This window comes from Quercus lobata, chromosome 10 (genome assembly GCF_001633185.2).
Source record: "Quercus lobata isolate SW786 chromosome 10, ValleyOak3.0 Primary Assembly, whole genome shotgun sequence".
NCBI classification, from domain to species: domain Eukaryota; kingdom Viridiplantae; phylum Streptophyta; class Magnoliopsida; order Fagales; family Fagaceae; genus Quercus; species Quercus lobata.
The window spans coordinates 6,990,833-7,006,122 of record NC_044913.1 but is presented as its reverse complement, the minus strand read 5'-3'; the positions used below and the strand labels follow the sequence as shown (position 1 = coordinate 7,006,122).

The following is a 15,290-nucleotide window of genomic DNA, read 5'->3' as shown; positions in this document are numbered from 1 at the left end:
TAAAAATACGATATAAACATTTATAAAATAATAAATTCTATATAAAAAAAAATATTATTGGGGGTTTCAAATAAAACTTCATTAACATATATTTAATTCCTTCCCATTGTGGATGGATTAAAAAATAGGTTGGAGAAGGAAATAAATGAAATATTCTTTAAAAGCTCTCTCAGACTCGTTTCCATTCCATTTATTCCTTTTAAAATTTGAAAACTTTTCTATTTTCTTTCCATTTTATTCCCTGTCCTTTACTCTAGCAAACAAACGGCAAAAGGCAGAATAAACAAGACTAAATATAAAGCCCAAAAACTAGCAATTGTTTCTTCTTTCTTATTAAACAACCAAATCAAAGATGATTTAAGTTTTAAGTACTAAAATGATCAAATCCAACGACAGAGGAGTATAATTATGGTTGTTATCACTTCTTTGCTTCAAGAATACAGGATGTGTTTCAACTTTCAAGATATGGGATCCTCTATGCATTGTTCGAGTACCAAACTGGCCTACCCCTCTCATCATTGTGATTTATCAACTTCACGAAGGAATCAGTATTAAGGCAATTAGATCACATAGTTTCGAATTTCATCATGTGGAAAAAGATAAAAATGGCAATTGAACTAAGAACCTGCTTTGCCATGACTTGAAAACAACAATACATGATCAAAACATTTGTTGGTTAATCAATTTGCGTTCAATGCACTTTGAAGCTGAACTTACAATGAAAATGAAAACTAGAAAAGAAAAAGTGCTAACATGGGACCTTGGGTCCATTAAAATTCTGCCAAACAAAAACAGCCAGTTACTCTTCAAAAATAAAATAATAAAAAGAATGTGAAAGATACCATTTTGGGATTATTGTCAATTTGGTTCACATATTTTGGTAATAATCAATTTGGTCAATGTAATTTTCAACTTAAATGAAGGCTAAATTAATTGCTACTAAAATATAATGACCAAATTCACAATAACTCTAAAATATGAGAATCAAAATGGTGTTTTTACCCAAAAAAAAATAAAGGAAAAAGGAAAGAAAACAAAAGTGCTACGTTGGGACCTCTTGTCCATTAAAAAAGCTAAGCTGTAACCGTATTAAATAAAATGGTAAACTATTAAAAAAAAAAAGTTTATAAATATGACCTTTGAATGAATTATAACTTGTCATTTCTAGACTTTTGATTTGTAAATTTATTCTCTTGACTTTTGATTTGAACAATTAAGTCTCTTGCACGTTAGATTTGTGACAAATTACACATTTTGTTAGTAGTTTTTATTAAAATTTACAGATTTAATCACATTATGTAATAATGACATTTTTGTGGGTTAATAATAAATACTAAGTATAATGAAGTATACACTATATGTTATAAAAAAATAATAATAGTGACATTTTAAAAATAATTAATAAAGTGGAGGAAACTATATGCACATGGTAAAATGTTTGTCCATACAAAACTAAAGTGCAAGGGAATAATGCTTTGAATCAAAAGTTTAAGAACTGAATTAACATTCACATTGAGGTCGAAGCACAATATTTATCCAAATCCCAAAAAGGAAAAAAGAAGAGAGTGATTTGGAATTTTCTCTTTTTTTGTTCCAAAAAAAAAAAAGTTTCTTCCACTTTTTCCTTTAACTCTTTTGTAAAGAAATTTAATTCTTCACAATTGTTTAATTGACATATAAAAAAAAAAAAAAAAAAAAAAAAAAAAAAAAAAAAAAAAACAAACAAACAAACAAACAAACAAACAGATTTCTCTTAATAAATGGTTTTATTTTATTTTTTTATAACATAATAGGATTTAACATTTGCTTATAATTGCCTTAAAAAAAAAATTGCTTATAATTGTTATTTATTGTAATATCAATGTAAGGACACGATTTGCAGCGACCCAAAATGATACTGGGCTTGCACGTAAATAGACCCAAACAATATAATTTGTAGAGTGTGGTTGTTGAGAACTAGATTAACTTTTGTGAAATGAAAAGATTCACCCTCACGTATACTGAAGGCTCAGAGCTGGCACAGCGATAGTTTTGTTTTGGTATTCGATACAGTTCTTGTGCTCTTTTACGTTCTTCTTCTTTAGTCTATACTTTCTCCCTTTCTTTTTTTGTTCCCCCCCCTTCTTGCATGTTCTTCTTTCAGTTTATATACCATCTTCTGTGTTCCATCCTCACCACACACGTGTAGGTTGGGTTCTGGGGATTTCTTTCTGTCCCATCTAGCACCTCCTGGAATTTCCTATGGGCAGCTGTAAGACTGCCTCCTTACTGTTCAGGTATCACCTCCACATTAATGCGGCTAGAGAGTTGGTTGAGAGGTAATTAATGCGGAGGCAGCTGTAGTTGTAGATATTTGTTTGTCTTATCTTTCTTACCCTTGGTCTGTTATCCCATCTTCAGTGATGATATAATTCCGAGGTCTGGTTGTAACAAGACCGCGTCCTGATCGTCCTCGGACGCATACTGCCAAGGAGTATGGTGTCATCGGACTAACACAGAACTCTACTTTCGTGATAATGACTATCACCCCCCCCTCGGTAATTGCCTTATGACCTGACTTGGCCTCCTCGGACTGATATGCATCCTCGGATGGGCCACAGGCCTAACGATCCTGACCTTAATGGGCCTGTTGATTGACTGACCTCCACAATCAATATTCTAATTTTCTTTTCTTTTTTGGTTTTTTTACATTTAGATTTAAGCTATGCGTTTTCTTGTTTGGCATTTTTTTTATTTATAATTATATAATTAGGGGTGAAAAAGTATTCCTACTTTCATTCTAATATGTTCTAATAAACAAACACGTTATGTATTTGAAGTGAAAATATTATAAATATATTATTTCTCTTCTCAATAATAATAACAATATCACAACTAAAATCACAAATTTGTCACATAGTAAATTTTAAGCGGTGGAATTATGGATCTATACAAAGCCATCGCTCACAACTCGCTTTGTGTGCAAGTTTGCTTAATAGTGGAGGTTGCATTTTTTTTTAATTTATTTTTCTTTTTGCAACCTTAAATGATAATTTTAAAAAAAAAAAAAAAAAAAGTGAGGCCCACAGACCACGGTGCTGGTGACCAATCTCGTGGTAGAGCCGTTTCCTTGTTCTTCGCAATTTAACCCCTCCAACTCCAAGGAAAAGAAAAGAATATCCATCCGTATAACCGCGAACGCTTCTCATTTCAATATTTCATTTCTTCTTGTACCCCACTTTCCGTGTCGGCCCCACTCTTCCCTCTTTCCCACCTCACCCTCCCATTTCTTCCCATTTCTCCTCTCCCTATAAATACTCACCTAAACCACTCCCCAGAGGTTTGCACCTCTCCCTAACCAAAATCTCCTCTCCACAACTCTCTCTCTCTCTCTCTCTCTCTCTCTCTCTAGAACTTTCATGGAGTCCAACAACAGCAAAAACACAGAGACCATCAAATTCCTTTGCAGTTATGGCGGGAAGATCCTCCCTCGCTACACCGACGGCAAGCTCCGCTACGCCGGCGGCCTCACACGTGTCCTCGCCGTCGATCGCTCCATTTCATTCACAGGTTTGTTTGTTTGATTGTCCAATTTCCAGATTCGATTTTTTGTGAACTTGTTTGGTTCTTGTGAATAAGTAATCAATTTATGTTTGTTGTTGTTACAGAGTTGATGGTGAAGCTCGGAGAGTTCTGTGGCTCATCGGTGAATCTGAGGTGTCAATTGCCGACCGGCGACTTGGAAACCCTAATTTCGATCACGTCCGACGAAGACTTGGCGAATGTTATCGAAGAGTACGATCGCGCTTCGTCGTCGTCGATGAACAACCGTCCTTTGAAGATCAGAGCGGTGCTTTCGCCGCCGAAATCTCTCAAACAAATCTCTCCTCCTCAAACTCCCCCCGAATCGTTGCGAAACTCTCCTTCCTACCGATTCGCTCCCCGGACTCACTCGCCGCCGGCCGGTTACTCCGTCGGCGCTCGGAATTGTTACCGGAAAAGCTATCCGTATAGCTGCCAAGTACAGGAGTATCCTAGGGTGTCGTATTCGTATTGTGGCCCCCACTGCAATTACTGGCACTGAGAACCAAAAAGAACCAAAAACAAAAATCGTAGATTGAAGACATCCTTATATATATACCAGTAGATGAAGAAAAATGAAAGAAAAAATTGATGATTACGAAAAATTAGTAAAATACAGTAATTAAAAAAAAAAAAAATTGAAGAGAGAGTGAGAAATAGCTGAGTTAAATTTTTGTGATTTGGGTGTGAATTTTTTTGAAGGACTTTGTGTTTTTCAATGGAGGTTCTATTATTCATGAAATTCATTTTTTTTGGTGCTATTCATTTCAATGGGAATGTGTTTGGATTGTTGGCGATGAATTTTCACATCTCACAGTTGGGGTTCCGTTACTCGCCGTCAATTCCGTCTGTTTGTGCCACGTGTGTCGTTTTTACAGAGCTAGACTCACTGACTTTTTTGGGTTTATTTATTTATTTTTTTTAATTTTTTTTATGCAGTTGTTTGAATTGATTTGATTTGAATTTTTGAATTTAACGGGTTGCGTTTATTTGTGTGATTTTGCAGGTCAAGAAAAATGAGGCATTAGATACCATATATGTGGTTGCGGACGTTTGAAGATTCTGAAGAGTAATATAAAAGGGGAATTGCGTTTGAACTTTCTCTCCAGGAGTAGGCAAGCTTGGTTCTAAAAATAACAGCTGGGAAGTGCCTTTTATTTGTGGGAACTATATAAAATTAAAATATCAGAATCTTGAACATTTCAAGGAATTGCAACTTAAACGTGCTTAAGAATAGGACAAGGAATAGTTATATTAAATCTAACCAAACAATTGATAATTAAGAGTAAACTTACGAGCAGATTCCAGATTGTGATTGGACATTTGGACCCGTTATTTTTATTTTCCTTCATCGCTCACGCTCTACCATATCACATTTGTCGTAAGAAGCTGTGAAAATGTTTTTGGACCTAGACTTTTTCAATAATTAAAGCCAAATTGCCCAAAGCATATACTCTACCATTGCCTTGGTTTGGCAATTTGGCAAGTTGGAGAGATTTATTAATAATACTAGCTAGCACTATGTTGTGGTACCTTCGAGGGGCTTCGAAAGCCAACTTAATTTTGATAAAAACAAATAAATAAAGGAAGGAGGTGCCTTAATTTTAGGAGGAGAAGATTGTTGGAATAAACTAATTCCATTTCAAAGATACCCCTTAAGGCTTAAGGCTTGAAACTAAACAAGGAATGAGTCAAAGAGTAAAATGCAAGGAACTGAGGAGTGAGGAAGAACTATTTTTTTCCACACTTGGTTGAATAGGAGGAGTCAAAAAAGTATATTGCAAACCAGAACTTTCCTCCCACTTCTTCTCGAATCAAGACAAGAACTTGTTGGTTGTTTTATACAGGAAAACTTAAGAAAGAATGTGTTTGGTTAAATTTCATTTTACTATTTTTTTTTTTTTTGCTTTTCAATTTGAAACGGAAGTGGGAAATGGAACAGACGGTTTTGGCTAACAAACAAAAAGAGGAAGATAATCATACGCTATACCTTCCTCTTGAAAGTGAACAATGTTTCATACTTTCATGTAACTCATGTAACCACTATATATGCGTCAAATCTCTTATAATTGGAGTGAGAAACACAAGATGTGGAAATGATTCTTTCCAATCTAATTTTAGGTGGTATTTACTATTTAAAATTTTGAGTGGCAGATTGTCGCTAGCTGTTATTGGTTTTTTTTAAAAAAAGTAATATAAGTTGTATGTTCAAATTAGAACGGAAAATTCTTAGGTGCTCCCAATCCCAGAACACGAAAAAATGGTCTACCATGAATTTAATGAGGGGACCCTACTATGAATATGAGAGGAGGAATCATCATTTTTTGTGCTTTGAGAGTACTTAAGAATTACTAAATTAGAATTAGTAACAACTTACCACTTAGAATTTGTTAAGAAAATGTTATGAACGTAACATTTCTTTTTGAAAAATTTGAGCGTATTAAGAATCCATACAAAACATATGAAATTAAATAAATGTCACGTGCTTCACATCATATGCTATCATATAAAATTTGGGCTTAAAATTTGTGGTTATACTAAATGGTTGTTGTAGGGGTGTTAGGCCTAGCAATATATATCTATGTATATATTGGGTCGAAACCCCAATCCAAGGACATGACGTAGTCCAAGAAGGGGCAAACATAATCAGAGGAGTCCATATTAGTAAGTGAAGAAATTAGTTTTGATCATAAGGGCCCATGAGGGTGGTTTGAGGATGAATCCCTCCTCGACTGAGCAAAGCCGAGGTCCGAGGGGGTGGTCTACCATCCAAGGTAGCGTTCCAGGAGATTCTATTAATATGGATAAGTATCACAGAAGCATAGGATAGAGGGAAGTCCTAAAATATCTAAAGAGAAAGTTGCTACCACCATACTGAATACTTTACACCTAACCAACTGACTGCATTAATGTGGAGGTAATACATAAACAGTAATTTTCAGTCTTACAGCTACTATCAGAGACTTCAGGAAGGTGCTGATGAGACAAGAATCAACACCAACAATATACCCTACATGTGGAGGGTAAAGAAGAAAGAAGGAATGTAGTATAAAATAGAAAGAAGATCTTGAGAAAAGGGGATCGAGAAATTGAGAGAAAAACATTGTAGCAATCAAAAGTTGAACTTGTAATCAAACTTGAGAAGAAATATATAAGAACTGATGTCCTCGGATTGTGCCGAGGACAATTCTCTTTAGATTAAACTAGTCTATCTTCATTTTCTTGCCATCTGGATCCACTTTGCTTGTTGTCTGACTCATTAAAACCCAGTTTTTCAACCCACTCTTTACAAATTCATTGTATTGGGCTCTTTGGGCTTAAGTTCATCCATCCTTTGGGTTTGGGAGTGAAATTGTGCCCTTATAGCTGTCTTCTCTTTGCTACTAATGGTTAAATACTCATTAATTAGGAAATTTCATTTTAAGTAAAAGTTTATTAGTTCAGTTTTAAAAAATTTAGGGTTCATTTGGGTACAACTTATTTTTGCTGAAAATTGAAAACTGAAAGCTGAAAACTGAAAACATTATAACAAAATAATTTTTAAATGTGTGAATAGTACTGTGGGACTCATTTTTAATGAAAAAGTGGCTAAAAAATGAAGTTTGTGGGACCCGGGAATAGTGCATGGGTGCACTGTTCACAGGAGAATAGTCAAAAGTTATGGCTTGAAAAAAGAAAAAAAAAAAAGAAAAAAAAGAAGAACGAAACGTGATGTAAAACGCAGACGCGCAAATAAGTCGGATCCAAACACTCACTTAGAATTCTCCTCCAAGAATTGTTCAATTTAGGTAAATATCTATATTTTAAGTTTCAAAAAATTTTAAATTATACTCCAACTACCATTCTATTTCAAAAATTTCAAGAATTGTAAATTTTGTTTTAACTATTTTGATCTTCTTCATAATTTTGTATTTTAATATAAAAAAAAGTTACATAGTACATACCATTTTTATGCCAAGTAGCTCAACATATGTTTGCATTTGGATAATTTAGTCTAAATGAAACTATAGGGCCACGTTTTTCAGGCCAGGCCCAAAATGAATGGGACTTTAGACCTTGATGAGCCCGGTACAATGAATTTGTAGAAAATGGGTCAAAGAGTTAGGTTTTAGCGTATGAACGATGATCATCGTGGTACTCTTTAAGATCAGGTTGAGACGGACTGGATTCATCAGAGAGGACTGATCTACGTCACGGTCTGGGGAGCCTTTTTTGATGCCTCCGGCATGTTGGGGGGTCTCCGCCCCCTTCCCCCTCTCTGTCTCTCTTTACTCCCTTTTTATAGTAACTTCTTTCCTCCTGAATGGGGCCCCTAGGGTAGGTACTTGTCCCATCAGCCCTTCCTTCCAGTTGTTGGGAGTGGTTGTAAGGACAGAGGGGTATGGCCGTGTCAGGCACAAGGCACTGAATGCGATAATGGCAGCCTTTCCTCTCAACACTTTCATTGTCCTTTTCTGCTTTAGTACTTTTCTCGCTCTGTGAGATGATAGGGAGTGTCACTACCGGTGACAGGTTACCTCCTCCATCCTCGGCAACACTGTGCCGAGGAGGACTTTCCCCGTGGCCGAGGAGGGGTTTTTCTCCTCGCAACCGAGGAGGGATTTTTTCCCTTGGGCCGGGCCTTTGGCCCAATGTAGTCATCGACATGGGCCTACTGGTCTTTTACCCCCCACAATAGCCCCTCAAAATCCTGCTGTCCGGCTCTTCGGGTGAAGAGGAGGGTTTTGGTGATATCGGGCCTCTGTTTCGACTTGCCATATCAGGCCTTCCACTAAAGGCCAGAGCCTCTTCGTTTACCCAAGGCGCGTTCCCGGCTATGAGACATTCTTTTAATCTATCCAAGCCGCGTCCCTATCGCTTCAGTATACAAGGTGTGCTTTAATGAGGGTCCTTTCATGAGGTGGCATAAATTCAACGGTTGAAGATCACTTTGGAAATTGAGCGAAATTTATTTCGCTTGTAATTCCTTTTTGGAGATTTGGGTGAATTGATTGCCACCAGGTTTGCCTCCCATATAAAAAGCACGGTGGAAGAAGCACGGTGAGAGGTCATTCCCTTTATTTGTAGACCCTTTAAGCTTTTCAAATTCCTAACTTTCCAATTGTGCCCAAAGTCCTCATTACCAGTGTGACTGAGCCTTAGGAGGTGAAATGGTCAAGGCTAGGGTGAGGGTGAAGGAACCACACCCTCTTCAGAAGCCTTGTGTATCTTCAAGATTCAGAATGGCTCAGTCAGGGTAAGGGAGACAAAGGCTCAAGACATTTTTTCTCCTCGACAAGGCAAGAAAGGAGCCTCTTCTTCCTTCAGCCAAAATCCGAAGCGGGTGGAGGTCGCATCAGATTCTTGGTGCGACAGCACTGGGACCTCCATTCGGTGCCGTGTGTCATGCACATGAGGGCTTGGATTTCCCATCACCGGTACCATCTGTGCTTGCTCGATTGCTGCTAGAATGATACTTGCTCGATTGCTGCTAGAGCAGGTATGGGGATTTGGCATCCCCGCTTCATCCTCTCTTCCATCACTGGTGCCATCCAGACTTGCCTAGCCGCTACTAGAGCAAGGTTGTAGACCAGGTGTCTCTGCTTCTTCTTCTCTTCCATCACTGGAGCCATCCAGACTTGCTTAGTCGCTATTATAGCAAAATTGAAGGATTTATCATCCCCGTGTATTCCTTTTTTTTTTTTTTTTTCTTTTTCATAGTTAGCTTGTGATTACAGGCTTGTCTAAGCCCTTTTATGTATATTGTACTATCTCTTTATCTAATAAAAGATGATTTTATCGCATTTTATGTATCTGTTCTTTCCTACAATAATCATTTTGTGAATGAATGTGCTAGTGTCTTTTCTTTCGAACCGCACTTAGAACCGATGCCCTTGTTGGTAAAGTGTTATTACTTTGAACTTAGCGGAACCCACGGGCTCAACAATGCCGACTTAAAATAGGTTAACTATATCAGACTAACCGAGATAACGGCCGTAGGTTCCGTATTGCGAACGGGGTGACTGCCTGAGGACGCGTAATCTAAAATAAACTGTCCGAGGGGATTGCTGGGTACTGGGGTTCTTTTCCGCTTTTCCGATGATATTCGTAACTTTAACTCGTTTTAGGTGTCTGGTCCGAGGACCAAGGCATGACTGTACCTAGTCTAAACACTCAGAAAGGCACCCTTGTGTGTTAGCTTCCATAAGGCCGGGGGGCTGAGGACCATACGAGACCTCCATTCCGCCTAGGACTTAGGCCTTTCTTGAAGTTGCTAGTTTCCCGTAGGTTTGAGTCCGAGGACCATGTAAGACATTGGTTCTGTCTAGCACTTAGGCTCTTGGAGTGTCTAGTTTTCCTATTGGTTTGAGTCCGAGGACCATGCAAGACCTTGGTTCTGTCTAGCACTTAGGCTATTGGAGTGTCTAGTTTCCCCATAGGTTTGAGTCCGAGGACCATGCAAGACCTTGGTTCTGTCTAGCACTTAGGCTCTTGGAGTGTCTAGTTTCCCTATAGGTTTGAGTCTGAGGACCATGCAAGATCTTAGTTCTGTCTAGCACTTAGGCTCTTGGAGTGTCTAGTTTCCGCATAGGTTTGAGTCCGAGAACTATGCAAGACCTTGGTTTTGTCTAGCACTTCAAGAGATTCTGATTTAGCCCTCGGCTCCCCTATCCGTAGGGGATTCAGTGGACCGAAATACTAGGGGTCTCAAGAGTTAGCCCCTTGACAAGTGCGTGGGGGCGCATATCTGACGTCTGAAGCCCCTTGAACTGCGCTGTCTAGCGATCCTCCCCTCGTAATGAATCATTTCGTAGCATGACCCAAAATGGGGGCTGAGCTATGATGACGGCAGTGTGTTCCTGGAAATTATGGGGGGCTTCCGCGCAGCTCGCACCATTGCCAAAACTGTCCTCCCGAGGGATTCTTGTAGCTTGACCATGACTAACCGTCATATTCGCCGATGCATAAGCTCTCCCCACAGACGGCGCCAATTATAGGGCCACGTTTTTCAGGTCAGGGCCAAAATGAATGGGACTTTAGACCTTGGTGAGCCCGGTACAATAAATTTGTAGAGAATGGGCCAAAAAGCTAGGTTTTAGCGTATGAACGACGGTCATTGTGGTGCTTTTTACGATCAGGTTGAGACGGACTGGATTCATCAAAGAGGACTGATCCTCGTCACGATCTGGGGAGCCTTTTTCGATGCCTCCGGCGTGTTGGGGGGTCTCCGCCCCCCTCCCCCTCTCTGTCTCTCTTTACTCCCTTTTTATAGTAATTTCCTTCCTCCTGAATGGGGCCCCTAGGGTAGGTACTTGTCCCATCAGCCCTTCCTTCCAGTTGCTGGGAGTGGTTGTAAGGATAGAGGGGTATGGCCGTGTCAGGCACAAGGTACTGAATGCGATAATGGCAGTCTTTCCTTTTAACACTTTCATTGTCCTTTTCTGGTTTAGTACTTTTCCCGCTCCGTGAGATGATAAGGAGTGTCACTACCGGTGGCAGGTTACCTCCTCCATCCTCGGCTACATTGTGCCGAGGAGGACTCTCCCCGTGGCCGAGGAGGGGCTTTTCCTCCCCGCAACCGAGGAGGGATTTTTTCCCTTGGATTGGGCCTTCGGCCCAATGTAGTCATCGACATAGGCCTACTGGTCTTTTACCCCCCACAGAAACTTTAAATTTCAAGTGGCTTACAAATGTTTCGATAATATTTTTAAATTATAATTTTCTTTTACATAGAATTTTTAATTAATCTGTATATCACATGGGCATACTATTAGCATGACTAAAATTGAAAGAAATTTTATGTTTTAAATCAAAGGAGATTTTATCTCCCAAGAGAAATCTTCTTTTGTTAATTTAGGTTTTTTTAAAAAAACTTTTGATTACATGACTGTTCCCCTAATTCATGAGAGATCTCATGCATGCATTGGATATGTAACATAATTTATTCGTTTCTCTCATAGAATATAATGTAAAAATTATTCTAGAATAATATTTCTTTTTATTGGAGATTCCCAAAATAACATTTTCAGTCAATGTCATTGTACGTTCATCAAAAAGTCAATGTCATTGTATTGTGACATGTCCAACCTTGCGTGTACCAGGAAGCTAGCATAAATGACCAAACTTTCACCTTAACAATCAGCAAAAATGGACCAAATAAGCAGAGTGTAATCAATCATTCATAGACGTAATACTGAAGTATTTGAGGGGAGAGAATGAGAAATTGGAGTACCAGATAAAGATTGACCCCGTGTTTGGATGGAGAGAGATAATGTGAGAAAGGAGTAGATTTTGGAGTAGAAATTGGAGTACCAGATAAAGATTGACCAAAATGTACTAAATTCATTAGTAAATTTTGGCATATTCTAGTCATTTTCCCCTCTTCTCTCCTCTTTCTTCTACTCTCTTTGTTCCAAACACCCTAAAAGGCACACATTGAGTTCAAGCTTATCAATCCAGTTCAAAATAAAGGAAGGTTATAATAACTTTGAATCCCCTATTGAAACTATCCTGATTCCCTTAACAAATATGAAAATGGACTATCTGGAGATCAGCCAACTATTGTACAGCCTTCATGGCGATATTTGTTTAATTTATAAAGTTATGTGACAAATTTCTCTAACAATTTCAATTGGTTTGAGAGTAATCTGGTAAAGATGCTAGACAATTGTAGAGGTAAGTTAAAATTTTCCTCTGATTATTGAAAGAGAAATTCAATAGAAATAATCAGGGAAAAGGGAAATAAAAACACTTGATTTAAGTGCATCTGCCTCTGCACATCTGATTTAAGAGTATGTGTGAATGCATGGGTGCGTGTATGGGTTGGTGTAACAAAGTATGAAATTGGAAATTTATGTCAACAGTTGTTCTATTTATAAGCTATTAAAAGAGCAAGTCCAGGCTATCCAGAGATGTTCGTATAATACTCAATGACATAGAGTATGCCAACATTTAGAACCTTCCAAAAAAAGCAACAAGAACAGGGAACAAATACGCAGCACTTTTAACTCGTTTCCTGCTCAAACTCTTCACCCTCAGATTCCTCTGCATTGTCAGCATCATCATCATCAGCATCATTATCAAAGTCCTCTTTATCATTGTCAACAGTGGTTTTCCCAATCACAATCAGGTTGCTATTAGTCTTCCCAATTTCATTGCACTGCAAAAGGCTCACATATCAAGCTAATAGCAAACCATTTGAAAGAGAAACAGGTGAAAAATCAGCAGCATAAAAACCAAACTGAGTCCCTAAATTATTTTATGTTAGATACTTACGAAAAAAACTACGTTAAATATAAAACATATTGTGTTATTATTCTTTTTTTTTTTTTGTTTTAATTTTATTTTATTGGTAAGCTACACACGCATCCAATGGGTCATGAAAGCACGACCTCACCCTCCACCTAGCACTTACGAAGGGAGGAGGTGCTAGTTGAGTTAGATCTCATTGGCATATTGTGTTATTTACAGGAACATATTTATGATCATTTGAAACTGCCTTGTTATGCATAGCTAACCCTAACATATAGAAAAATTACCTGCCTGACTGCCCTTAAGATAGCTTCAATGGCAAGGCTTTCATTCAACTTTTTTATGCCTGGTGGGGTGCAATTAGGACTTAAAATCATATGCCCACATCTTCCTTCAAATTGTTATCAGAGATAAAATGTTTGGATTATAAATTGTGACTACCCTGACTAATATCCTAAATCTAAAATCAAGGTGGGGAAGAGAAACCTTTTTAGAGATAGAAAGAGATGGATTGATATCGTGAAGTGATTATTCCTTCACAGTTACTGAGAAACAAAACGTCCCAACTATGACTATGACATAACTTCAAATAACTACAACCTCAGTATAACAACTTAACCAAGGAACCAAGTACGAATGGCGCTAATAAAGACAGTCTTGGCAGATAAACCACATTCACTGATTTCTTGCACTATCCTTCAAAAAATCCTAGCATTGACAGCAATTTCTTTTTCAAATTCACACCCTTTCTCATAGCATGAAAAAGCAGAAAATCTTCTTAACAGCTCAACCAAATCCTATCTCTGACACTCCAAGATCAGAACATAGAATAACTTTTTATAGCACTTATGTAACATAAATTTCAACTCAAACACTAGCTTCCCCTGAAAAAGAAAGGGCATGGAACCAGAAATTTTTTCTAGCATCCACCTACAGTGATTTTAATTTGGATTTCAATACATTTAGTTATGAATGACTGTACTCTTAGCACTGAATATTGCTTCCACATAAAACAACTTTGAAACCAAGTTTAACTGATCATCATCATCACAATTGATCAAGATCACTAGTTAGGCAGAAGTTTCTAAGTCAGATTAAGATCCTCTAGAATTCTTACTAATAATTTGTAAGGAATGGATTCAATTCGGCCATAGTACCAATGATTAAAACAAAAACAAAAAGTGATGATTGTTAATGTTTATTTAAATTTTGACTACGTGGTAAAATTTAATTCACTCATTTCAAAACAAATGGATAAAATATTAGGAATTTTATGCTGAAGTTACTCTAAGAATATCCTAATCTCACTAAGTCATGCGGGTATAAATGACCTACACACTCAAAACTCAGATGTTTAAACTAAACCCTTTTAGCAGTGTAGTCATGTCACAATGATGGTTTAGATAACTTTATCTTTCCAATGCTAAAAGGCATTGTCTCTAGAGTGTGGTCCAATTGCATTAGACTCTAATTCTCTACTATAATAACAACATCAATTTAGGAAAAAATAAAAAAAATTGTTACATGGGTATGCAATATATGATAAATCTAACAAAAACCCAGATAATGAAAGTTTGATTACAATTTCACAAATGCATATTGATTAATCTAACAAAACCCAGATAATGAAATTTTGATTAAAAGTTCTCAAACTCCACGAGAATGAAAAAGATTAGAACTTTGGATGAAATCTAAGTAAAGGGAGAGAAGGGGTTGGGTTAAAAGGGTGTACCTTTTCTTCGTAATCGGACTCCTCCGTGGCAAGGAGGAGCTCCTCGCTGTGGGGTTGAGGCCACTGAGAGGGAAGCAAAAACGACGTCGGAATTGTCCTCGTCGACCACGGGTACTGTGTCATGAACGCTGGAAACTGTAACATCTCTCTCTCTCTATCTATGTGTTGCTGGGAATTGCTCTCTCTCTCTCTCTCTCTCTCTCTCTCTCTCTATCTATGTGTTGCTGGGAATTGTGAAAAAGTGAGTTCGTATTTTCTAGTGTCAGAAATTATCAGTGTCGTTTAATGTAAACGTCTCGTTACATACTGTAGTTTAGTTAAACGGCAAGAATTATTGTCATTTGCTTCTAAAGTTCTTATCTTTTGACCTCCTAGCAGTTTTCATGAATTTGAAACAACTTTGCTGAGAAAAATGGGATTTTGCCCTTATTTTTTAAAATATGTTAAAATGTAAAATTCACCCTTTAAATTTCACAATTTTTTTATTTCAGTCCTCTAAGTTTCATTCTTTCCCAATTAAGTTCTTTGTTAGTGTTCTATTAGTTGTTGCCGTCAACTTACCAAAACGACGCAGTTTTGGTCATTAATTAATATTCATTTTTTTTCTTAATTAATCAAAAACGCTATTAAAAAAATAATAATTACAATAAACCCACCTAGGGTATGGCCCGTTTTTATTTTGCCTACCCGTGGTTCAAAACTTTACACTTTGCCCACCTGAACTTCAATCTATTACTCATCCGTTACCCACCTCACCTTCAGACGT

The 15,290-nt window shown here is 37.6% G+C and overlaps 2 protein-coding genes across 2 annotated transcripts; one reads left to right on the top strand and one right to left on the bottom strand.

The window, feature by feature from the left end:
* The first annotated feature begins 3,306 nt into the window (after positions 1-3,306).
* On the top strand, positions 3,307-4,805 carry LOC115965302. Its single transcript, XM_031084495.1, has 2 exons — positions 3,307-3,549; positions 3,648-4,805. The coding sequence occupies exons 1-2, from the start codon at positions 3,399-3,401 to the stop codon at positions 4,061-4,063; spliced, it is 567 nt and encodes a 188-aa protein (XP_030940355.1). The 5' UTR covers positions 3,307-3,398; the 3' UTR covers positions 4,064-4,805.
* Positions 4,806-12,381: 7,576 nt separating this feature from the next.
* LOC115964172 lies at positions 12,382-14,758 on the bottom strand. The gene is made up of 2 exons (XM_031083524.1): positions 14,525-14,758; positions 12,382-12,700 (listed from the first exon to the last, which is right to left on the bottom strand). Exons 1-2 carry the CDS (start codon positions 14,666-14,668, stop codon positions 12,545-12,547), a joined length of 300 nt encoding a protein of 99 aa, XP_030939384.1. The 5' UTR covers positions 14,669-14,758; the 3' UTR covers positions 12,382-12,544.
* Positions 14,759-15,290: the final 532 nt, after the last annotated feature.